This window comes from Mya arenaria, chromosome 8, assembly GCF_026914265.1.
Source record: "Mya arenaria isolate MELC-2E11 chromosome 8, ASM2691426v1".
Taxonomy (NCBI): Eukaryota; Metazoa; Mollusca; class Bivalvia; order Myida; family Myidae; genus Mya; species Mya arenaria.
In genome coordinates this window covers 36,564,835-36,591,874 of record NC_069129.1, presented here as the reverse complement: position 1 = coordinate 36,591,874, position 27,040 = coordinate 36,564,835, and the positions used below count along the sequence as shown (strand labels likewise).

Genomic DNA, 27,040 nt, shown 5'->3' with positions numbered 1-27,040 from the left:
AAAGTTTCATGAATATTGGATCAAATATAATGTCTCTAGCGTGTACCAGACATAAATACAACCCCTTGATTGTTTTTTTATGACTTGACCTAGTTTTAAACTGTTTTTGACACCATATGACCTTAATCAATCAAAGAAATGATCAAGGAAAACGTTCTGATAAACTTGGACCAAATATAATTTCTCCAGTGTGTTCCATACATTTTCCTAAGATTTGACCTAGTGACCAATTTTTTGACTCCATGTGACCTACATTTACAATCGGTCGAGATATTATAAAGGGGGACATTCTGACCATGTTTGAACATCATCTTAACAATCCATAGAACTAGACAGAAACAAGAGCTGTCACAGTATGTAACGACTGCTCCCGAATGTGACATTGACCTATGAACAAGGTCAGTACATGAAAAGTTGATCTTGCCTTTACATGTTAAATACATATGGTAAGTTATTTTAAATTGCCGCTGAACATAAAAAATACCACCCATACTTGACAACCTACACTCTTATATCCTTATATTTAGCATTCCATTTTGAATAAACACTAAGTGTATCTTTCACCTTAGAGGTAGGGACATGGGTCTTGCATGCAACACGTCGTCTTGGTATGTTGAACACATATGGCAAATTATTTTAAAATATGTCCATACAAGGGAAAGTTACAGCCCGGACATAACAACCTATACTCTATGTCTTTATATGCAGCATTCCATTGTGAATAAACACTAAGTGTGACCTTGACCTTAGAGGTAGGGACACGGGTCTTGCACGCGACACATTGTCTTGGTATGTCGAAGTACACATGTGGCAAGTTATTTTAAAATCTGTCCATACCAGAGAAAGTTACAGGCTGGACATGATTTATTGAGCCGGACACACGGACGGATGAATGGACGGACGTACAGACAGACGGACGGTGCGATTTTAATATGCCCACCTTTGGGGGCATTAAAAATTGTGACGGAGAGACAGACAAAATCCCCTTTTCGAAACCTTGGATTCAGCGGGGGTAAAAAGAGTAAAACTGCAAAATATTAATATATAAAGAAACTGTGAAATATTACTATAATAGACAATAGGTGACAAAAAAATAAAACATGGTGCATTATTAAGATGGAAAATGCTAAAACCAGATAAAAGAAAAATCAAGTGCATTGTTATACTTGATCCTGTGACTGAATATCGTGTTCGCCGCAGTAAATCTTTATAAATTATTTCACAAAATATTATAAGGATGTTAATTACCAATAAACAGTGGACACTTAATGATTAATTCTTGTGGTAAGAGGTTGTTGTTATTTGAAAAACCATATTATATTGTCTATGTTATGATCGTGACTTTCAAAAACAAATTTCCTTTGTTTTATGTCCAAGAATTGTTCGTATATTTTCATCTGAAAATGAAAATGAAATTGACCATTGGCCACAAGACAATGACAATAAAACTTGATGAAAACCATCAATAAGGTAATTTTTGTATCCATCAATGTTTTCTTGAAATAAAACAAAGGATTTTGCGGAGTGTTATACACAGGAAAACATTCAAGGGGGATAATTTACTACACATACATAGCCCTGCTACAGAATTACGTTTCTTGATTTTATCTGAAATAGTTATTTTCTGAAGTTGGAAGAGTTTGTCAAGGGTGACAGGCATGTGTTCAAGTATTGAACTATTCCACCCTTACTATTTACATATTTTGTATAGAGGAAACTTGATATTCATATAGTACCACCTGCAAGGGGTAATGACTTAATTGTTTATTTCAAAATTGTACTCCTTGTTGGATAATTGCAATGTCATTTAACCAATTATAAATACGGTAACAATTATCAGCTATTCTTTCATATAAACATATGTTATTGATAACTGTCTTTAACTATTTTTTAATCACAATGAATAATTATAACAAGTGATTCTAGTGAATTCTATGAATAACAGTTTATAGCTTTCCCTTCTCCTATTCATACAGTTGTTTTCTTCCAAAAACTCAAACACAGTCTCCCCTTCCGCTCAACTTGATTTATTTGCCTCCATGAAATTCATGTTAAATTATTTATTTTATTTTTCAAAATTATTCCTTTGATGAGTAGAATAATCTTTTTTGAAATTATTTCTGAATGCACATTGATATCATTCAAAATCTTGTTAGAGGGAGGTGGGAGGTAATTTAGCTATACTAACTATTATTCCATGCCAAAGTTGTTTCCCTTGTACCAAAAAAAATCTGGAATGTTAGGAGACGTGTTTATGTACAGCAATCCACCGATGGGTGTCTACACCCATACACCCATCAAGTATTACATATTTTAATCTTAGTTAGGGGACTTGCCACACATGTTTGTATTGTCATATTGATCAGTTGTACCAAGTTATATGTTAATACCTAAAACACTTTTTGAAGTTATTGCCAAGGTGTTTTTTTGCACAACACCCCTTACACCCCCAACAACTGCAAGGCTATGACAATATCTTAATTTATACAAAAAAAGGTTTTTTTAAAAGTAGTCAAAAGTCAAAATGTAGTCATGATCTTTAATAGTAAAAAGTCAAAGCATTTCGGCAGCTTCTTTTTTGGTAAATAAGTTATTGCTGTACATAAAGAGTCTCCAAAAAAAGGTCAGTTTTGAAGAAGTTGATTTGAAAATGTAACAGAACTGTTGCCATGGAAACCTACAATATCCAGCCACGCTTTTTTTCTTTCTAGCCTGTTGTTCTGTAATACCAGTGTAGTAAAGACAGTTAAAATCTTGAACTCAGATTTTAATTTGATTTAGAAGATGAACACTAACTTCAGAAGAAAACATTGTTAGTTAAAGTATGATTTTTTGAAAGATTTTATAATATGATGGTAACATCACAGTCACATATCCACCTATTTTCCTGTGGTACCCTTGTGATTTGAGACAAGAGCAGAATGTGGGCTGCAACAAATATGTGACTGCTTCACATTGATGTTGCATACTCCTTGAATCCCTCCCCCTTTCCAGAAATATTACAAATCTGCTGAAGGTAGACAAGTTTTGTACAGAGCCTCCTGGATATGTGACTGTAACATATAGACCACTTGGAGAAACTTGAAGATAAATATATAGAATTGTGTCACTTAGAAACATTGTGATAAGTTAGAAACTAAACAATACAATCTCTTGTAATACCCTTTTCTGAAAATATAAATACCATTGTATAAATGTGAAGTTACCTTGTACAGTTATATGATCACACTATCCATCCATAATCTTCTTTGTAAATTACAAAAAAATGTTTTCTTAATGATTATTTTAGTCAACTTTTTTGAGTAGACTAAGTTATTCAACATACAACTATCAAAGACTGAATACTTTTTCAAACTTTCCAGATTCAATCAAAAAAAGTCAAATATAATAAACTTACTGAAATCATGAGGATGATAAATGGATAAACTGGACATAATGCTGCGAAACAAACATCTAACATATACACACAATGTAAGACATGTAAAACAAAAAGGTTAAGAAAAAGATTTAACATTTGTATTCTTACAGAATATATTACACAACTAGAATTAAACATTTTTTTAAACCAACACAACGAATCGTAATCTTATCTTAATTTTGTATAATGCAATCCATCCATCATATTGTATTTTGCTTTATAACATAGATAATCTTATCTAACATAAAAAGATAGCTATGGAGTGAACACAAATGCTTGTCTGTTTTTCCAAATAAAAAACAGACATAACTAAATAGTTATTAAGGAAGAGTTATGGGCCTTGCTATACATTTGTGTATTGTCTATGCATGCAGACTCTGCCTGACAACAACTACACAAAGGCGAAAAACAAACAAGCTAAAAATCAATGATGGATGGAATAGCTCTTAAAACAACAGCTGTCACAGAGACAGCACGCTCGATTACTTCACCTCTTTTAACCATAATTTCTAAGATTTCTATGAATAATGAAGGGCCATAATTTGCATTATATGCAAAATAGAGTTATCTAAGTTGATTCATTAAGTAGACTGGGTAGTTTAAAATTATTGTCAATGGTGGTTGAAATCAGTGTACTGTTATTGCCAAGATAACAAGAACTGTCACAGAGACAGCACGCTCGACTAATCCGCCGCTTTTCAGTGTAAGGATTGAAAAGTTTTGGCGAAACATGCATGGATCACTGTTAGATTAGATTTCAATGCAATACATGATGTGCTGAGACATTAACATAAATGTGGTTACATGGACAATTTTAACAAGAAATTTTAAGTCTAATAATAAAGGGCCATTATTTGCAAAATACAGTTATCTAACTTGGTTATTCATTTACGTTGGGTGGTTGAATACCATTATATAAAGTCTCAATGCAATACATCAAGTAGTTGCTGAGATATTATCCTATGTGTGCTTTGCCGGGATATTATCCTATGTGTGCTAACATGCAAGACCTTAACCAGAATTTCTAAGTCTCATAATAAAGGGGCAAAAATTATATAATATGAAAGATAGAGTTATCTTACTTGATTGAAGGTTAAATGGTTCGGAGCCTGTGTGTAAGTTTCAATGCCATACATGATGTATTCGCTGAGGTAATTTTGACTTAAAAGTGGTTCCATGCAAAACCTTAACCAGACCTTCTAAGTTGAATAATGAAAGGCAATTATTTGCATTAAATGCAAAACAAGAGTTATCTAACTTGGTTAATTAAGTAGGTTGGATGGTTGAGTACCATTGTATAAAGTCTCAATGCAATACCTCAAGTAGTTGCTGAGATATTAACCTATGTGTGCTTGCATGCAAAACCTTAACCAGAATTCCTAAGTCGAATAATAAAGGCCTATTATTTGCATTAAATGCAAACTAGAGTTATTTCACTTGGTTAATTAAGTAGGTTGGATGGTTGAGTACCATTGTATAAAGTCTCAATGCAATACCTCAAGTAGTTGCTGAGATATTAACCTATGTGTGCTTGCATGCAAAACCTTAACCAAGGTGTGACGCCAATGCCGAAGCCGACGCTTGGGTGAGTAGTATAGCTCTCCATATTCTTCGAATAGTCGAGCTAAAAAAACACTTAATAATAGAGGGCAATCATTTGCATTATATTCAAGATGATATTATGAGTTATGCAACTTGATTACTAGTAATTTAGAAAGTTGCAAAACATGAAGTATTTGCATAGATATTGACTTATGTGTGCTTACATGTAAAACCTTAACCAAGGTGTGACACTGACGCCAGGGTGAGTAGTATAGCTCTTCTTATTCTTTGAATAGTCAAGTGAACAATATAAAAGTGGACAGGTACCTTGTCTGTCTTGTCGGGCACGGGTTTTTTTCTCTTCCTCATCCAGGGCAACAAATGGCGGGAATCTTGGTGGGGCCTGGGCCAGCTGTATGTTTGACCAATCACAGATGCCATTCTCTGTCCGCTTGTTTGTCACTGGCGGAGGGAGTGGACGGGATTCCTTTTCCATGCTTTCTACACATGATTTGCAGAAAAAGGGTATGAGATTGGGCAAATGTAATACAGAATATTTAAGTCATCCAATTGCTCATGTTAATCATGATGAAGTGTTTTCATAATGTTTTAATAACAAGCAAGACTGAAATATTGTAACGTTTATGTTCCACCTGATTGAGTGTCGGCTGTGGAGAGAGTACTGGCTGTTCTCTCGAGACCTTCCTCTGCCACAGACTGGGGTGTCTCCATTTCCGGGGCAACAGAGTCCACTCTCTCTGGCTCTTCAGCAGGGGTTTCCAATGTGGTTTCTATAGAGTTCTCCGCTAGAAATGGAATACAGGTGTAAATATTAACAATTCAGTATGATTTATTGAATTTCTGCTGATTGTTTCAATTTCATGAAGTATTTTTTTGCCATTTTTGGATTGCATCTTATTACATGAGTCTTAAAAATCACAATGCTATTATTAAATGATCAGTAAACATCCTAAGTTTCAGAAAACTGTCATTTCTTTACCAGTATTAGGGGATATGGCATGTGATTACCCCACAAGGAGATATGGCATGTGATTACCCCCGACCAGGGAATATGGCATGTGATTACCCCCACAAGGAGATATGGCATGTGATTACCCCCGACCAGGGGATATGGCATGTGATTACCCTCACAAGGAGATATGGCATGTGAGATCCCCCACAAGGAGATATGGCATGTGATTACCCCCACCAGGATATATGGCATGTGATTACCCCCACCAGGAGATATGGCATGTGATTACCCCCACCAGGAAATATGGCATCTGATTACCCCCACCAGGAGATATGGCATGTGATTACCCCCACCAGGAAATATGGCATCTGATTACCCCCACCAGGAGATATGGCATGTGATTACCCCCACCAGGGGATATGGCATGTGTTTACCCTGCCAGGGGATATGGCATGTGATCATCCTCGCCAAGGGATATGGTATGTGATCATCCTCGCCAAGGGATATGGTATGTGATCATCCTTGCCAAGGGATATGGCATGTGATCATCCTAGCCAAGGGATATGGCATGTGATCATCCTCGCCAAGGGATATGGCATGTGATCATCCTCGCCAAGGGATATGGCATGTGATTTCCCAGACCAGAAGATATGGCATGTCATAAACCCCACCAGGGAATATGGCATGTGATTACCCCCACCAGGAAATATGGCATGTGATTACCCCGACCAGGAGATATGGCATGTGATTACCCCCGACCAGGGAATATGGCATGTGATTACCCCTGCCAGGGAATATGGCATGTGATTACCCCCACCAGGGAATATGGCATGTGATCACCACCACCAGGGAATATGGCATGTGATTACCTTTGCCAGGGAATATGGCATGTGATAACCCCCACGAGGGGATATGGCATGTGATTACCCCCACCAGGGAATATGGCATGTGATCACCACCACCAGGGAATATGGCATGTGATTAACCCCACCAGGGAATATGGCATGTGATCACCACCACCAGGGAATATGGCATGTGATTACCCCCACCAGGGAATATGGCATGTGATCACCACCACCAGGGAATATGGCATGTGATTACCCCTGCCAGGGAATATGGCATGTGATTACCACCACCAGGGGATATGGCATGTGATCACCACCACCAGGGAATATGGCATGTGATTACCCCGACCAGGATATATGGCATGTGATTACCACCACCAGGAGATATGGCATGTGATTACCCCCGACCAGGGGATATGGCATGTGATTACCCCCGCCAGGAGATATGGCATGTGATTACCCCCGCCAGGAGATATGGCATGTGATTACCCCCACCAGGAGATATGGCATGTGATTACCCCCGCCAGGAGATATGGCATGTGATTACCCCCGCCAGGAGATATGGCATGTGATTACTCCAGCCAGGAGATATGGCATGTGATTACCCTGACCAGGATATATGGCATGTCATTACCCCCACCAGGAGATATGGCTTGTGATTACCACCGCCAGGATATATGGCATGTGATTACCCCGACCAGGATATATGGCATGTGATTACCCCGCCAGGAGATATGGCATGTGATTACCCTCACCAGGATATATGGCATGTGATTACCCCCGCCAGGAGATACAGCATGTGATTACCCCCACCAGGAGATGTGGCATGTCATTACCCCCACCAGGAGATCTGGCATGTGATTACCCCCACCAGGAGATATGGCATGTGATTACCCCCACCAGGAGATGTGGCATGTCATTACCCCCACCAGGAGATATGGCATGTGATTACCCCCACCAAGAGATATGGCATGTGATTAACCCTGCCAGGAGATATGGCATGTGATTACCCCCACCAGGAGATATGGCATGTGATTACCCCCACCAGGAGATATGGCATGTGATTACCCCCACCAGGGGATATGGCATGTGATAACCCCCACCAGGAGATATGGCATGTGATTACCCCCACCAGGGGATATGGCATGTGATTACCCCCACCAGGGGAAATGGCATGTGATTACCACCACCTGGGGATATGGCATGTGATTTTCCCTGCCAGGGGTTATGGCATGTGTTTACCCCCACCAGGGGATATGGCATGTGATAACCCCCACCAGGGGATATGGCATGTGAATTACCCCTACCAGGGGATATGGCATGTGATTTTTCCTGCCAGGGGATATGGCATGTGATTACCCCCACCAGGAGATATGGCATGTCATTACCCCCACCAGGCCATATGGCATGTGATAACCCCCACCAGGGGATATGGCATGTGATTACCTCGACCAGGAGATATGGCATGCGATTACCCCTACCAGGAGATATGGCATTTGATTACCCCCACCAGGGGATATGGCATGTGATTACCCCAACAAGGAGATATGGCATGTGATTACCCCCACCAGGAGATATGGCATGTGATTACCCCCGCCAGGAGATATGGCATGCGATTACCCCTACCAGGGGATATGGCATGTGATTACCCCCACCAGGAGATATGGCATGTGATTACCCCCGCCAGGAGATATGGCATGTGATTACCCCCACCAGGGGATATGGCATGTGATTACCCCCACCAGGGGATATGGCATGTGATTACCCCCACCAGGAGATATGGCATGTGATTACCCCCGCCAGGAGATATGGCATGCGATTACCCCTACCAGGGGATATGGCATGTGATTACCCCCACCAGGGGATATGGCATGTGATTACCCTCACCAGGAGATATGGCATGTGATTACCCCCACCAGGGAATATGGCATGTGATTAACCCCACAAGGAGATATGGCATGTGATTACCCCCGACCAGGGAATATGGCATGTGATTACCCCCACAAGGAGATATGGCATGTGATTACCCCCGACCAGGAGATATGGCATGTGATTACCCCCGCCAGGAGATATGGCATGTGATTACCCCGACCAGGATATATGGCATGTGATTACCCCCACCAGGAGATATGGCATGTGATTACCCCTGCCAGGAGATATGGCATGTGATCAGCCCCACCAGGAGATATGGCATTTGATTGACCCCACCAGGAGATATGGCATGTGATTACCCCCACCTGGGGATATGGCATGTGATTACCCTACCAGGGGATATGGCATGTGATTTTCCCTGCCAGGGGATATGGCATGTGTTTACCCCCACCAGGGGATATGGCATGTGATTACCCCCACCAGGGGATATGGCATGTGATTTTCCCTGCCAGGGGATATGGCATGTGATTAACCCCACCAGGAGATATGGCATGTGATTACCCCCACCAGGAGATATGGCATGTGATTTCCCCCGCCAGGGGATATGGCATGTGATTACCTCAACCAGGAGATATGGCATGCGATTACCCCTACCAGGAGATATGGCATGTGATTACCCTCACCAGGAGATATGGCATGTGATTACCCTCACCAGGAGATATGGCATGTGATTACCCCCACCAGGAGATATGGCATGTGATTACCCCCACCAGGAGATATGGCATGTGATTACCCCCACAAGGAGATATGGCATGTGATTACTCTTACCAGGAGATATGGCATGTAATTACCCCTACCAGGAGATATGGCATGTGATTACCCTCACCAGGAGATATGGCATGTGATTACCCCTACCAGGAGATATGGCATGTGATTACCCCTACCAGGAGATATGGCATGTGATTACCCTCACCAGGGGATATGGCATGTGATTACCCTCACCAGGAGATATGGCATGTGATTACCCCTACCAGGAGATGTGGCATGTGATTACCCTCACCAGGAGATATGGCATGTGATTACCTCAACCAGGAGATATGGCATGTACCCCCACCAGGAGATATGGCATGTGATTACCCCCACCAGGAGATATGGCATGTGATTACCCCTACCAGGAGATATGGCATGTGATTACCCCCGCCAGGGGATATGGCATGTGATTACCCCCACCAGGAGATATGGCATGTGATTACCCCTACCAGGAGATATGGCATGTGATTACCCCTACCAGGAGATATGGCATGTGATTACCCCCGCCAGGGGATATGGCATGTGATTACCTCAACCAGGAGATATGGCATGCGATTACCCCCACCAGGAGATATGGCATGTGATTACCCCCACCAGGGGATATGGCATGTGATTACCCTTACCAGGAGATATGGCATGTGATTACCCCCACCAGGAGATATGGCATGTGATTACCCTCACCAGGAGATATGGCATGTGATTACCCCCACCAGGAGATATGGCATGTGATTACCCCCACCAGGAGATATGGCATGTGATTACCCCCACCAGGAGATATGGCATGTGATTACCCTTACCAGGAGATATGGCATGCGATTACCCTCACAAGGAGATATGGCATGTGATTACCCTCACAAGGAGATATGGCATGTGATTACCCTCACAAGGAGATATGGCATGTGATTACCCTCACAAGGAGATATGGCATGTGATTACCCCGCCAGGAGATATGGCATGTGATTACCCCGCCAGGGGATATGGCATGTGATTACCCCCACCAGAGGATATGGCATGTCATTACCCCCACCAGGAGATATGGCATGTGATTACCCCCACCAGAAGATATGGCATGTGATCAACCCCACCAGGAGACATGGCATGTGATTACCCTCACAAGGAGATATGGCTTGTGATTACCCCCACAAGGAGATATGGCATGTGATTACCCCCGCCAGGGGATATGGCATGTGATTACCCTCACAAGGAGATATGGCATGTGATAACCCCCACCAGGGGATATGGCATATGATTAACCCCACAAGGAGATATGGCATGTGATTACCCCCAACCAGGGAATATGGCATGTGATTACCCCCACAAGGAGATATGGCATGTGATTACCCCCTACCAGGTGATATGGCATGTGATTACCCTCACAAGGAGCTATGGCATATGAGATCCCCCACAAGGAGATATGGCATGTGATTAACCCCCGACCAGGGGATATGGCATGTGATTACCCCCACCAGGAGATATGGCACGTGATTACCCTCACCAGGGGATATGGCATGTGATTACCCTCACAAGGAGATATGGTATATGTGATCCCCCACAAGGAGATATGGCATGTGATTAACCCCCGACCAGGGGATATGGCATGTGATTACCCTCACAAGGAGATATGGCATGTGATTACCCCTGCCAGGGAATATGACATGTGATTACCCCAACAAGGAAATATGGCATGTGATTACCCCATAAGAAGATATGGCATGTGATTACCCCCACCAGGGGATATGGCATGTGATTACCCTACCAGGGGATATGGCATGTGATTTTCCCTGCCAGGGGATATGGCATGTGTTTACCCCCACCAGGGGATATGGCATGTGATTACCCCCACCAGGGGATATGGCATGTGATTTTCCCTGCCAGGGGATATGGCATGTGATTAACCCCACCAGGAGATATGGCATGTGATTACCCCCACCAAGAGATATGGCATGTGATTTCCCCCGCCAGGGGATATGGCATGTGATTACCTCAACCAGGAGATATGGCATGCGATTACCCCTACCAGGAGATATGGCATGTGATTACCCTCACCAGGAGATATGGCATGTGATTACCCTCACCAGGAGATATGGCATGTGATTACCCCCACCAGGAGATATGGCATGTGATTACCCCCACCAGGAGATATGGCATGTGATTACCCCCACAAGGAGATATGGCATGTGATTACTCTTACCAGGAGATATGGCATGTAATTACCCCTACCAGGAGATATGGCATGTGATTACCCTCACCAGGAGATATGGCATGTGATTACCCCTACCAGGAGATATGGCATGTGATTACCCCTACCAGGAGATATGGCATGTGATTACCCTCACCAGGGGATATGGCATGTGATTACCCTCACCAGGAGATATGGCATGTGATTACCCCTACCAGGAGATATGGCATGTGATTACCCTCACCAGGAGATATGGCATGTGATTACCTCAACCAGGAGATATGGCATGTACCCCTACCAGGAGATGTGGCATGTGATTACCCCCACCAGGAGATATGGCATGTGATTACCTCAACCAGGAGATATGGCATGTGATTACCCCCACCAGGAGATATGGCATGTGATTACCCCCACCAGGAGATATGGCATGTGATTACCCCTACCAGGAGATATGGCATGTGATTACCCCTACCAGGAGATATGGCATGTGATTACCCCCGCCAGGGGATATGGCATGTGATTACCTCAACCAGGAGATATGGCATGCGATTACCCCCACCAGGAGATATGGCATGTGATTACCCCCACCAGGAGATATGGCATGTGATTACCCTCACCAGGAGATATGGCATGTGATTACCCCCACCAGGAGATATGGCATGTGATTACCCTCACAAGGAGATATGGCATGTGATTACCCTCACAAGGAGATATGGCATGTGATTACCCCCACCAGGAGATATGGCATGTGATTACCCCCACCAGGAGATATGGCATGTGATTACCCTTACCAGGAGATATGGCATGTGATTACCCCCACCAGGAGATATGGCATGTGATTACCCTCACAAGGAGATATGGCATGTGATTACCCTCACAAGGAGATATGGCATGTGATTACCCTCACAAGGAGATATGGCATGTGATTACCCCGCCAGGAGATATGGCATGTGATTACCCCGCCAGGGGATATGGCATGTGATTACCCCCACCAGAGGATATGGCATGTGATTACCCCCACCAGGAGATATGGCATGTGATTACCCCCACCAGAAGATATGGCATGTGATCAACCCCACCAGGAGATATGGCATGTGATTACCCCCACAAGGAGATATGGCATGTGATTACCCCCACAAGGAGATATGGCATGTGATTACCCCCGCCAGGGGATATGGCATGTGATTACCCTCACAAGGAGATATGGCATGTGATAACCCCCACCAGGGGATATGGCATATGATTAACCCCACAAGGAGATATGGCATGTGATTACCCCCAACCAGGGAATATGGCATGTGATTACCCCCACAAGGAGATATGGCATGTGATTACCCCCTACCAGGTGATATGGCATGTGATTACCCTCACAAGGAGCTATGGCATATGAGATCCCCCACAAGGAGATATGGCATGTGATTAACCCCCGACCAGGGGATATGGCATGTGATTACCCCCACCAGGAGATATGGCACGTGATTACCCTCACCAGGGGATATGGCATGTGATTACCCTCACAAGGAGATATGGTATATGTGATCCCCCACAAGGAGATATGGCATGTGATTAACCCCCGACCAGGGGATATGGCATGTGATTACCCTCACAAGGAGATATGGCATGTGATTACCCCTGCCAGGGAATATGACATGTGATTACCCCAACAAGGAAATATGGCATGTGATTACCCCATAAGAAGATATGGCATGTGATTACCCCCACCAGGGGATATGGCATGTGATTACCCCCACCAGGAGATATGGCATGTGATTACCCCTGCCAGGGGATATGGCATGTGATTACCCCCACCAGGAGATATGGCATGTGATTACCCCCACCAGGGGATATGGCATGTGATTACCCCCACCAGGGGAAATGGCATGTGATTACCCCCACCTGGGGATATGGCATGTGATTACCCCAACCAGGGGAAATGGCATGTGATTACCCCCACCAGGAGATATAGCATGTGATTACCCCCACCAGGAGATGTGGCATGTGATTACCCCCACCAGGAGATATGGCATGTGATTACCCCCACCAGGAGATGTGGCATGTGATTACCCCCACCAGGAGATATGGCATGTGATTACCCCCACCAGGAAATATGGCATGTGATTACCCCCACCAGGGGATATGGCATGTGATAACACCCACCAGGAGATATAGCATGTGATTACCCCCACCAGGAGATATAGCATGTGATTACCCCCACCAGGAGATATGGCATGTGATTACCCCCACCAGGAGATATAGCATGTGATTACCCTCACCAGGAGATATAGCATGTGATTACCCCCACCAGGAGATATGGCATGTGATTACCCCCACCAGGAGATATGGCATGTGATTACCCCCACAAGGAGATATGGCATGTGATTACCCTCACCAGGAGATGTGGCATGTGATTACCCCCACCAGGAGATATGGCATGTGATTACCCCGACCAGGAGATATGGCATGTGATTACCCCCACCAGGAGATATGGCATGTGATTACCCCCGCCAGGAGATATGGCATGTGATAACCCCCACCAGGAGATATGGCATGTAAGCCAAAACCCTTGTCATATTCGGTGTACAAGAAAATATGCTAAAATATTTCACTATTTATAAGTTTAAAATATCACATTTCAAATTTTTCAAAACCTACCATTTAATAATGGGTGAAAGTGAAAAGTTCTAAGTGCCATTAGATAAAAGAAGTAGATAGAAACATTTTGCTTTCAACCCTCCATAACACTTTCCTGGTTGACTGGTAAGCGCAGTGGTTAGCGCACTCGCTTCACACCTATGTGACCCAGGTTTGATTCACTTCCTGGGTGCTAGTGAGTTTGGTTTGTGGTCAACAAGCCAGACAAGTCAGTTTCCCATGTGTAATTTGGTTTCCCCCACAATACAAGTCCACACTCTTGCATAGCATTGTACCACCAAATACAATGTTGTAATAACTTGTTTCACAATCAATGTAAAATAAATAAGTTTAAACAAAACTATATGTTCAAGGTACACTTCTTTTAACCACATCAAGCACTAGAAAATTCCTAAATCACATTTAAAATAAAACAAAAAAGAGCTGTTGTAGGACAGGTTGCTTGACTATATGCCGCTTTGTCTTAGAAATGAATAAAATATTGATGTTATATGACAGTTATATGTGCCTGTCAAAAGCAATAAAACAAAAAGACAAATTAATACAAAAAACAAGAAACCCCGCAATGCAACGAAACCAGGTTTTTCAATAATGGACAGAAGAATTTCAGCCTTTGTTGTGAGATTAAGTTTTTCTTTGTATTTTTAGAAATAGTGACCTTGACCCTAGGTGCCCCAAAGACAATAGCATGAAAGTCCTCCATTAACTCTTCTTACATACCAAGTATGCTCACAAAATGTCAACCTTAACTGAAGTTGTTCAGAACCAAACAGTTAGCTATTTTTAGTAACAGTTACCTTGACCTTGACCCTAGGAGCCCCAGACACAATCCCATAAAAGCTCTCCATAAACTCTTCCTATATACCAAATTTGGTCACAATATGTCAACCCTAACAAAAGTGATTTAGTACCAATCATTGTTCTAATTTTGGTAACAGTGACCTTGACCCTAGGGGCCTCAAAAGCAATCTAATAACTGGTCTATAAACTCTTCCTATATACCAAGTTTGGTCACAATATGTCAACCCAAACTTATTATTCAAATTTATTCGAATTTATTCAGAACAAACCATTTTTTTTATTTTTAGTATCTGTGACCAAGACTCTCAAGAGTCCAAAACACATTTCCATGACAGGTTTCTATAAACACATCCTGTATACCAAGAGTGGTTGCAATATGTCAACCCAAACAAAAGTGATTTAGTACCAACCATTTTTCTAGTTTTAGTAACAGCGACCATGATCTTGACCCTAGGGGGTCCCAAATGCAATCCAATGAAAGGTCTCCATAAAGATTTCCTAAATACCATATTTGGTCACCATTTGTCATTCTAATAATAGGTTTCACTTTGGTTGAAAATATAAACAAGAGGGCCATGATGGCCCAAAAAACATTAACCTAAGCAAAGGGCCACAACTCTGGGATAAAGCATTAATAAAAATGTTGCAATTTAAACATATCTTTACTGATGACGATGCCTTGATTTATATTTGTAAAGGGTCATGCAATGAAGTTACCTGTAAAGTTTCATTGAATTTAACCTGGTAGTTTCAGAGATTTTTTTTAAAGCAAAACAGTAAGTCTGCCATTTTGTTGTTGTTGTTGTTGTTGATCAATCTCAATGCCTTGTTGATTTTTTTGTAAAGGGTCATGCAATGGAGCTTCCTGTAAAGTTTCAGTGAATTTGGCCTGGTTGTTTCAGAGGAAAGGTTTTTTAAAGCAAAACAGGAAGTTGGCCAGATTGTTGTTGTTGTTGATCAATCGCGACCCTTTGTTGTATTTTTGTAGAAGGTTACCCAAAGAAGCTTCCTGTAAAGTTTCATTGAATTTGGATTAGTTTTAGAGTAGATGTTTTTTTACAGCAAAAAAGGAAGTTGGCCATTTTGTTGTTGTTGTTGTTGTTGATTAATCGTGACCCCTTGTTGAATTTTTGTAGAGAGTCATCCAAGGAAGCTTCCTGTTAAGTTTCATTGAATTTGGAGTGGAAGTTTCAGAGGAGATGTTTTTTTAAAGCAAAACAGGAAGTCAGCCATTTTGTTGTTGTTGCTGTTGTTGTTGTTGTTGATCAATCGTGACCCCTTATTGTATTTTTGTAGAAGTTCACCCAAGGAAGCTTCCTATAAAGTTTCATTGAATTTGGACTGGTAGTTTCAGAGGAGATGCTTTTTAAAGCAAAACAGGAAGTCGGCCATTTTGTTGTTGTTGTTGTTGTTAATCAATCGAGACCCCTTATTGTATTCCGTCTTTTCAAAACCGGTCACATGTACGAGTTGTCTCCCGTGTCGGTAGGTATGTGTTTACTTCCGGTTTAAGTTTTGACAGCGCTTTTGGTTTAAAATAGACATAGCTAACGACGTTTCTTAATATCTATGCAAAATGAATACATATGAATACTTAAGAAGCAGAAAGCAGAAAATTAGTGGAAACAAACATGACATTGCCACTAGAGCGCTGAACTTCTTACGAATCGAATTAGGCATTAGTGATAGTCTTTCTCCATCTGAAAATAATTCAATTCCACCAAGCAGTGACAATTTACCCAATTATAATGAACTGTCCACAGGGTGGTCAAGTGACCCTGCACTTTTGCCTAAACTTGCCTTATCTGATATTGAGAAATATCTCATACATAGCAGTCATAGAACATCTGACTCTATGAAAATGGAGTGCTACAGGCAGTATATTAGAGGGCTGAATTTTTATAAAAAAAAAATACGTCCACAAAGCTATGATTAATACTCTCTCTGAGTCTAGCAGCCACTGCTATGTTAGATCAAAATGCCATCCATCCATGAAACAGGGTGTTTATACCCAATGGGTCCTGATGACTAAGGATACCCCTCTGTTGATCTTGAAAGCTAACTGCACTTGTCCAGCTGGGTAACTAAATAAAATAATAGCTTTGTTGTTTTATAGATATATACCAAGAATAACAAACATCAATATTTGTATAATGTTTTATTCCTTAATACATTTAAGACATCCAATGTACAAATAAGCAAATGTGTTTTTCTATCATTGGCTGTAATGTTTGTTGCTGATGCCTGGAGATCCATACAAGTTATTCAGGGTATTGCTTGCTGATTATAGAACATGTAAAGTGAACAAGTCTTTCTCTCTCATATATAAATGACAGAGCCAATGAATTATGTTAAAACAATAAAAAAAAAGATACTCATGCAACTCTTTCAAAGGAAACTTAATTAACATGTGGTCACCAGGCATAAGAAATCAATAGATTGTACACCTAATACCTTAAATAGTGCATGTATAAATGGTACTTCTTTCAGCCTTGGTGAGGGATGCACACATATTGCAGGGTTGTTGTTTGCCATAGAAGGGCATGCTGCTGATTCTGATGATACAGCATGCACATCCAAACCATGTGAATGGAATAAACCCAGTAAAAGGAAGAATGATGCCAAGACAGTTGAAAACATCACATTTAAAAAAATAAAGATAAATGATGCAGAACCAAAGTGTAATCCAATTAAAAATACATGTAAACAATTGAACAATGAAAAGTTATCACTATTTAGGAGTACACTTGCTGATAGGCTTGGAAATAAAACAAATGCAGTATTGTTTGATTTAATTTCACCTACTGAAAATGATGTTCCTGTTGAAAGTGATTTAAATATAGCAGAGGAAGTAACAGTAGAAACATCAGACTTTATTACTTATAAGTCTGACAAATACATAGATTTGAGTAAAACTATAAATGAAAATCAGATTTCCGCCAGTGATTTTTTAGAAACACTATCTGTGTGTGGTGGTGATGTTGTCGAGGAGATTGAGATGAGAACAATAGGTCAGCATGAAAATCCATTATGGGTTCAGGCAAGAAAGGGCAGAATTACAGCCTCTATATTTCATGATGTTTTGCACAGAAAAAAGTCAATACAACCTAACAAACTAGTTGATAAAATTTTGTTAAAATCTAATGAAATTGATTGTTCAAATATTCCTGCATTAAAATGGGACAGGAAGATGGAAGTTGTAGCTAAAAAGCAATTTAAAGCTTTAAATAAACTTAAACATAAGCAGACTGTAAACATAATTGAGCAAGGCTTGTATCTTCATCAGCAATACTCATTTTTTGGTGCTAGCCCAGACGGTCTTGTTTTACAAAATGATGACAAGTACCTTGTCGAGGTAAAATGCCCATACAAATGGAGATACAAAACTGTCACTGAAGCATGCAAAGACAGTGATTTCTGTTGTACTATAGATGAACAAGGTGCCATTGCATTAAAACCAAACCACAGGTATTATACACAAATTCAGGGCCAAATGGGAATATCTGGGATTCAGAAGTCTGAGCTCCTTGTTTACACAACAAAAGATTTAAAGCATTTGACAATCAGCTTCAATCCTGAATTTTGGAACAACTTGCTAGAGCAGTTCAAGGAGTTTTATGGTAACCATGTGCTTCCAAGCCTGGTGCAATGTAATTAAGGTACATATCTTGGAAAAAAGGTTTGTTTCCAGTATCCCTACCTACCCTCACTTTTTGCCATGACCCAAAGCTGATTTAGCCTTTCCTTTTTTTTGAATTTGAATTTCTTTTTAATGTAAGAGGATAAGGTCTAAGAGGCTTTTGCTATTTCTGAGGTTTTAAAAATCATACAGGTGACTAGAAACAAACCATTTTTGGCCTTACAGAGCATCAACTTAAGTATAATTCAGCATAAATAAATGAATACAGTGGGTTGATCTAAGTAATAGCTTTTGTTCAATAAATCAAAAAAGATATCAGGTTTAAAGATGCACTCTTACTCCCAGATAAGATTTACCACAATTAATAATATTGTTTTATATTCCAAAAAGAATGAATAAATGTTGAAAACAATAGATTTTATGAAGGATACCAAGTTTAATTTGAAAGAAATGAGCATAAAACATGGTATTTCTATCTTATGAGACTATAGTAGACTGCAGTAAATCTTTTAGCATTCACCAATGGTTACAATCTTGTTATAAGTAATTAATATTTTCCATTAAGCATTATTTAGTAAGAAGACAGAGGTTTATCAGTCACAATTGATGTTTGTTATACATGTGTATGTATTGATTTTGAATAAGAGTGCCGCAAATTATCATCACAATGCATTGCAAATTAGTTCTTAAAATACAACTTTGATTACATACTACTGTGCATTTGAAAACATTTCCACTTTATTTTCATTACTAAACTGGTCTTGGTAAATGGTGCATAATAATTTTAACATCTAAATCTGCACTTCTGCATATTTGTGTGTTTGTGTTAGTGGGAAAATTCTTACTACATGGACCTAAAATATTCTCTAATAAAAAGTGGTGTGAAAAGTAATGGCACATTTTAGTGAGTACATAATTATGATGCACAGTGTTATATGGTGTCAATCAAAACATGTACTAGAATTTAAGATACATGTATTAGTAGTAACACTAGCAAACAATGTAAAGTATGTGAAGCCATTATGACAATTTGTTTTGTACCTTTGATTACCATTGTTACATTTATATATATTAACATTGAAATCAGTATACAAATACGGTACTAATTTCTGAACAATTCAGTGACAATTCAAATTAATTATGAAACAAGGGGTGGTAACAAGTTAGTCAGAGCCCCACATACAAAAAAAATTTCATCAGCAATTTTATTTAAAGCAAGTGGCATGACACTTTGAAGAATTCTAAAATTCTTTATTTGTTCCATTTTCCGTTCCACATGAATCCTAGCTGAAGCAATTCTTCTTGTTACGTTCACCTCTTCTTTTGTAAACTGTTCCTTTGTTTTTAAGGGAGGGCAGTATAATTGTACATCTTTTTTAACCAAATCTGGTTTCAAATGAATAAAACCCTTGTCCACCATAACAGCATCACCTGCATTTAGCTGCTCCAGAAGCCACTTTGTCTGGTTATTTCAACATCTGACACAGATCCACCCCAGAGTTTTGAAATAAGAACAACTGCACCAGTCATGTTGACACAGACAAGAACTTTAAATATGTTATGTGACTTATAGTTAGAATAGGTCAGTGACTGATTCTCCAATGAAGATGGTCACTTAACAAATATTTCAGTACAGTCTAACACAATCCTTGTATCACTAAATGCACTAAAACAAGGTGGCACATGTTTTTGAAGTACATGAAGTTCAGGAAGGAATACTATAGACTGTAAGTATCTGTACATATAAATTATCCTGGTATGAAATACCTTGGACACAGTGCTACTTGCAACCTTAAATCTATATTTGAGATCTTTGACCAATAAACCTAATCTTAACCTCATCATAACCATAAGAAATTCATCAATTGGTCTAAGTTTCCACTAGAAAGGGTATTGTCATCTAAATCAATAAGAGTGGTAAATAAAGCTTCAAATGTGTGATAGTTTGGAAGTCCTGTATAAAACTATATCTTTTCCTCAGAGTGTTGGATGTCTTCTATGGTAATCTCAGGTTTACATGTTCCAAAACCAACATCACAGGTTTCCGGCTTAATCTGTGCACTTGATTCACATCTTTGTGTTGTCTCTGCTGATTGAGTAACTTCAACTGCTTTCACTTGATAGCTTAAAAAAGGACAACATATATGTTATTCAAGTGCATTTATTTAGATCCCTCTGTTTTTCATAATTTCTTCAGCAACAATTCATAAATCCTGATTAAACGCTATTATAATATTTAAAATTGAGTTTATTACATTTACGCATGAATTGGTTGTTTTGGGCAAGAAAAAACGTTTTTGGGCAAGTGGTTTTCTTCAATTACTTGCCCGAAAGGACAAGCGCTGAAATTTTTTAAGGCGAAGACTGGTATAGTAAAGGTATTATCGTGCATTATAATTTTAACATCTAAATATGCACTTCTTATGAGAGATTTTAAAATTATTACCATTACTTCATTTCATTTTATTTGAGGAAATAATAGGTACATGTAGCCTGGACATTTTTTTTTAATTCAGATGAGAATCTTAAAACTTATTTCTCTAGCACTGTATATGCGATATAATAAGTTATTTTACACAAAAATATTCCAACTCAATTGTGATGAAATGCAACAGCTTAAATTGAGTGAATTGCAAGCAAGCTTCCTGGGCAAAACTTGTACCTAGTGTCCAAAAGAGTGAGGGGCTACAAGAGTGTTCCCTGACCTGGGATCGAGCACATGACCTCTTGGTCGAAAAGTGAACATTTTACCTCTGAGCCACCCCTCCCTTATTCATTAAATTCAATATCACACATACTAAATGTTGCATTATATTTCTGCTGCAGATTGAATACTTAAATACAACACATTACCTATGAAAAACTTCAAGTTGTTCCCAAGTCTGCAGATCAGAAGTGGCTGAAGAGCTAGGGAAACTTTTGGATGAATTTTCCGGGTTGTCAGTTGATTTATTACCACGGCGCTGAAAAGATACACCAACAGCTTTTGAAATTATTAATGACAATTTATGATTAAACAGTATCAGAGTGGACAACAAGATATTCAGCATATGGATGTCTATGATAAGATAACATTAACTTACATAAATAGGCTATACTTAAAGTAATGCACCAGTCAATTGTACCCACCCCCCCAGGACTGTGAATTAGCGGGGACATAAACTTTCAGTCCAGCCAAGCCCTGTGGGGACGAGCTGCTGGTGAAACCCCCGCCAAATGCTCCCGCACTCCAGGGACCCTAGGTAAGGCCCATTCCCCGATATTTTTTGCACATAGAGAAAACCACCATGTTCACCCCACTGCAGGGCCACCTGGAAGGTAAAAACATGGTCACTTTCCCCGGCTATCCCCTATATACACCAAGGTTCGTTGACTAGCGGGCACTTTGACTTCCAGTCCAGCCAAGCCCGAACAAAATCCCTGTCCTGTGGGGACGAGCTGGTAAACCCCCCTGTCAAATGCCCCAGGACCTAAGGTAAGGCCCATTCCCCGCTATTTTTGCAAAAGGAAAAACCCACCACATTCACCTGGCACTGTGGGGCAATCTGGACTGTAAAAAAACACGATGCATATCCCCAGACCTGGGGGCGGGGGCGTGGTCAAAATTGACTGGTGCATAAGAAGAACTGGAAGCAGATTGAGTGGGTTGCGCACTCGTTTCTCACTAAGGAGCCCCTAGTTCGATTCCCGGAATCAGCAAAAGTGAGCTGGTTTTTTTGGATGCCGATGGGGGGGCAAGAGGTAGTGTTTTATCTGGTTTCCCCCACATCATGTGCAAAATCGTGCTAATGAGAGTGACTTAGCATAAACATTAAACTTATTGCAAAGTTGTTGTACAATAACTATGTTTAATTTAGATTAAGCCTACGGAAGAGCACTCTTTTATTACTTACATAGACATATAATTTCTGTTACCAAAACTATTTTTAGATACCAAAACACTGACATTCAAGTGCCTACTTTACAGCTATATTCAATTCTCGAAAATACAAAACTTACTTGAAATAAAACTCTTCTCGATTTAGTTGCTACTGTCTTTGGTCTCTGTGCCAGGTTCTCAGTTGGAATCTTATTACGCTGAACAGAATTAGGCCCAACACCATCAAGAAAGTGCTCCGAGCAGACTCGTGTATATGCTGTAGGTTTCCAGTTTTTACGGCTTATCGCTAGAATCCATGCACGTCTGACAGTCTGCTTTGTTGGTAGCTTGTGGAGAGTGATAATGTTCCCAGAAATACCTAACTTTCCACTGAAGTTGTGGCATTCTGTCATACAACAGTCATAGCGTCCCATGGTTTTCTGTATGTTTAGTTATAACCGGAAGTGATCGATACCTACCGCCACGAGAGACAACTCGTGTAAGTGACCGGTTTCGAAAATCCGGAATTTTTGTGGAGGGACACACAAGAAAGCTTCCTGTGAAGTTTCATTGAATTTGGCCAGGTAGTTTCAGAGGAGATGTTTTTGAAGCAATTGTTGACGGACGGACTGACTGACGGACGGAGGACGGTCAAAGACCGATCACAATAGCTCACCTTGAGCACTTCGTGCGTTGGTGAGCTAAAAATGTGCCTGTCAAAACATATTGAAAAAGAAAGGAAAAAAAAAGTTAATCAAGGGCCATAATTTGTATTTAGGGTAAATATGGAGTTATGTAATCTAATAGTGTGAACTGTGTGAAGTATTAGGTCAAATAAATGAAGGGGTAAAGAAGTTATTAGTGAAAGTCCCAAATTGCCCTTAAACTTTAACCAGACACTATGTGCCCTAAAACTTTAACCTAGGTTCCTAAGGCAATCAGGGCCCATAATTTGTATTTAGGATGAAATTGAGTTAAGTAACCTAATTGTAAGATGGTCGTTAATAAATGTGTGAAGTTACATATAATAAAGTCAGTTGAAGGAAGAGTATAGAAGTTATTAGTAAAAATCCCAACTTGCCCTAAAACTGTAACCTGAAGCAAAGTGGCCTAAAACTTAAACCTAAGTTCCTTAGTCAATCAGGGGCTATAACGTATTTAGGATAATAAGGAGTTACCAGTATGTATCAGCATTGAGTGATGGACCTGAACAACTGTTTGAATTATTAGGTGAATTAAATGAGGGTTATTTTAGTTATAACTGAAAATGCCAATTTGCCCTTAATCTTTGATCGGATGCCAAAGCCAACACCAATGCCGGGGCAAGTAGTAAAACATCCTTATTCTTTGAATAATGATGCTAAAAACTATATTAAATTTCATTTGTCATTCATTTCAATATGAATTTGTTTACTTTACAAACTTATTCATGGCACCCTTCGAAGCTTTGCATCAATGGTCTTGTAGGTAATTAAGTAGTGTAATGCACTGAGTTGAACCACAAGGTATTGCACAAATCTTATGCGACCAGCACCATCGATATGAAATTACCTTTACTGTCCCGACTGCCTTTATTTCAACAAGATTTCAAAATAGCACAAACCAGTAGTTTCTTGTTCATGTATGGTGTCTTCAGCCTCTTCTTTCATCTCCTCCACCACCTCCTCCTCCTCCATGATGAAGTCTGTGAGTGGGTACTGTAACACTTGGTAACTGAAATAAACACATTAACATATCATACTAATGAACACATCAATGTCAGACTTATAAACACATCTGGTACTTTAACACTTGGTATCTAAAATAAAAATGTCATATTCTTTAGCTCATCATAGCAGATTAATAAACACATTCCTTTGGGTACCGTAACACTAGGTCACTGAAATAAACATATCTACTTAGACAAAGAGCTGTCATCATAGGACAATGCACTCGAAGCTTTGTGTAAGAAATGAATACAATAATGTTGCAACATGCGCCTGTCAAAAGCAGTAAAAAAGGACATATTAAAAAGTAAACAAAAAACACCACAATGTGACGCAACAAGGTTCACAAGTGATTGACAGAAGAACTTCAGCCTTTGTTGTGAGATTCAGTTTTAACTGTTTTTGATATTTTTATTAACAGTGACCTTGAACTTAGGGGCCAAAAATGCAACCCCATGGAAGTCCTCCATAAAAACCTCCTAGATACAAAGTTTGGTCACAATATGTCAACCATAAGGCCTTTTAGCGATATTTTTTATTGTTTGTTTATTTTTTGGTAGGAAATGAAGCATTAGTTAATAAGGTACAAGTTTATTAAAAATTTAATAATTTAAACACCAAACAGGGCTGAATCTGACTTCCAGTGCTACATTAAACAATGGTTTTCTTCCAATCACTGAACAATTACTGACTGAATGGTGTTCACATCATTAAATCTTAACAGCAGTTCGATATTGATCACTATTATTAAGTTTTATTTAAATTATCACATGATGGTTAATACTGACTAGGTACTGTTCACACAATCTTTACATCAAATTTATATTAAACACTTAAGTTTCATTTCAATTATCACATGACTGTTAATACTGACTAGATACTGTTCGCAATCATAACACTGTTCACAATCTTAACACACGTTAGCTCAATTGATTTGGTCCCAAAATGACTTTCAAACACCATTTCAGACCAAACCATGAGTCAGAAATCTGCTATTAGATGGCCATAATAGTGCTCTGGTGGTTGTGGGCTCGAATCCCAAATCAGGGCACACTTTACTTCCTAGGTGTATACACAGCAAAAGAAAGGACAATTTATTTTGAACTTATTATGAGTTTTTTGGTATGGCGCAAACATAGAATATTATAGGTCTGTGACACTGGCACAAATAAAAACATTTAGTCAAGAGTCAAAAACTGCCTGAATACTACTTTTCAGGAGGTACCCAATCAAATGTCCTTGTCGTGGACATCATTATATCAAATGAATTGACAGTTTTTGTAGGTGGCACCTTTTCTTCCTGTCGGCCTCTGTGTTGATACGACTTCATTTTCATAGAGGTTCTGTCAAAAACAGAGGAAGAAAACGTGCCTGTTTTTTGTCAGAACCTCTATGAAAATGAAATCATATCAACACAGAGGCCAGCATGTCATTTGGTTAGTCATTCTAAAATGCCTGGACTAAACATCATTAAACAAAAAAAGGCTGGACGGCATTTTAGAATGACTAGTTATTTGGTATGACGATCTCCCTTCATGTTCGATATCCACATACATTCTTTACCAGTGTATTAGAGGGAATGCTTGTGTTAATAATATTGGAGACAGTATCATTTTCATTTATTTTAACAAATGAATTTACTGATTTGCTGTCCGAGAAATAGCTTAACTGTAACCAGTCCCCCGTGTTTCTTCGAGTGTTGCTGTCCAATCAAACGTCTGGATACAAAAATCAGCCCTTACCATTGGATGACTTATAGACGACCGGCTATAGAAATGATGAAAATTTTATGTGGAAGGAGTTGTCTTTTTTTCCCTGACTTTTTATTTTAATCGTTGGGTAAAATTCGGAGCAGTGGGAATAATTTTTTTTTGGGATCTCCAATTTCATTTTTTTTTCTGAAATCGCATTTTTTGAGCCCAACGAACAATAAAAAAAACAGTGGCCTATTATTCAGTACAAAATGGTTATCTTTTTAAAGTAACAGTTACTTTGACCTTGACCCGAGGGGGCCCCAAACACAATCACATGAAAGGTCTCCATAAACTCTTCCGATATACCAATTTTGGTCGCAATATGTCAACCCTAACTATAGTTATTCGGTACCAACCATTTTTATATTTTTAGTAACAGTGACCATGACCATAAGGGTCCAAAGGCAATCCAATGAAAAGTCTCCATAAACTCTTCCTTTATATCAAGTTTGGTCACAATATGTCAACTCAAGTTATTCAGAACTAACCATTTTCCTATTTTAAAGTAACAGTAACAGTGACCTTGACCATGACTCTCAGAGCCCAAAACACAATCCAATGAAAAGTCTCAATAAATTCTACCTATATACTAAGTTTAGTTGAAATATGTCAATCCTAACTAAATTTATTCAGTACCAACCACTTATTTTATATTTTAGTAACAGTGACCTTGACCTTGACCCTAGGGGCCCCTAACGCAATAAGATGAAAGGTCTCCATTAACTCATCCTATATACCAAATTTGGTCACCATTTGTCAAACCCAACTAAAATAATTCTATACCATAGGTGAGCTTGACGCCGCCCTCATGTTGTCCCACCCCAACAACAGCGTACTTCATTCTTATAACCAGGTTTCATATTGGTTAAAAATATCAATAATGTGCCTGTCAAAAGCACACAAAAAAATCCCAAGAAACGCCGCAATGCAACAAAATCAGGTTTTCAATGATTGACAGATTAACTTCAGCTTTCATTCTTTGATTCAGT

At 39.8% G+C, this 27,040-nt stretch overlaps 1 protein-coding gene across 10 annotated transcripts in view; it reads right to left on the bottom strand.

Moving 5' to 3' along the window:
• The window catches only part of LOC128243279 (MORN repeat-containing protein 1-like), a 105,265-nt gene that overhangs the window by 34,872 nt on the left and 43,353 nt on the right, over nt 1-27,040 (bottom strand). For 6 of the 10 annotated variants that reach the window (XM_052960945.1, XM_052960939.1, XM_052960935.1 and 3 more), the window contains 4 exons: nt 24,195-24,304; nt 5,614-5,766; nt 5,288-5,461; nt 1,167-1,205 (listed from right to left, as the gene is read on the bottom strand). In XM_052960945.1, coding sequence (XP_052816905.1) covers nt 1,167-1,205; nt 5,288-5,461; nt 5,614-5,766; nt 24,195-24,304 — 476 coding nt within the window. Of the gene's footprint in view, nt 1-1,166; nt 1,206-1,247; nt 1,398-1,572; nt 1,609-5,287; nt 5,462-5,613; nt 5,767-24,194; nt 24,305-27,040 lie in introns of those variants that run through there. The other 4 variants (XM_052960941.1, XM_052960942.1, XM_052960936.1 and 1 more) reach the window with 3 other exon arrangements.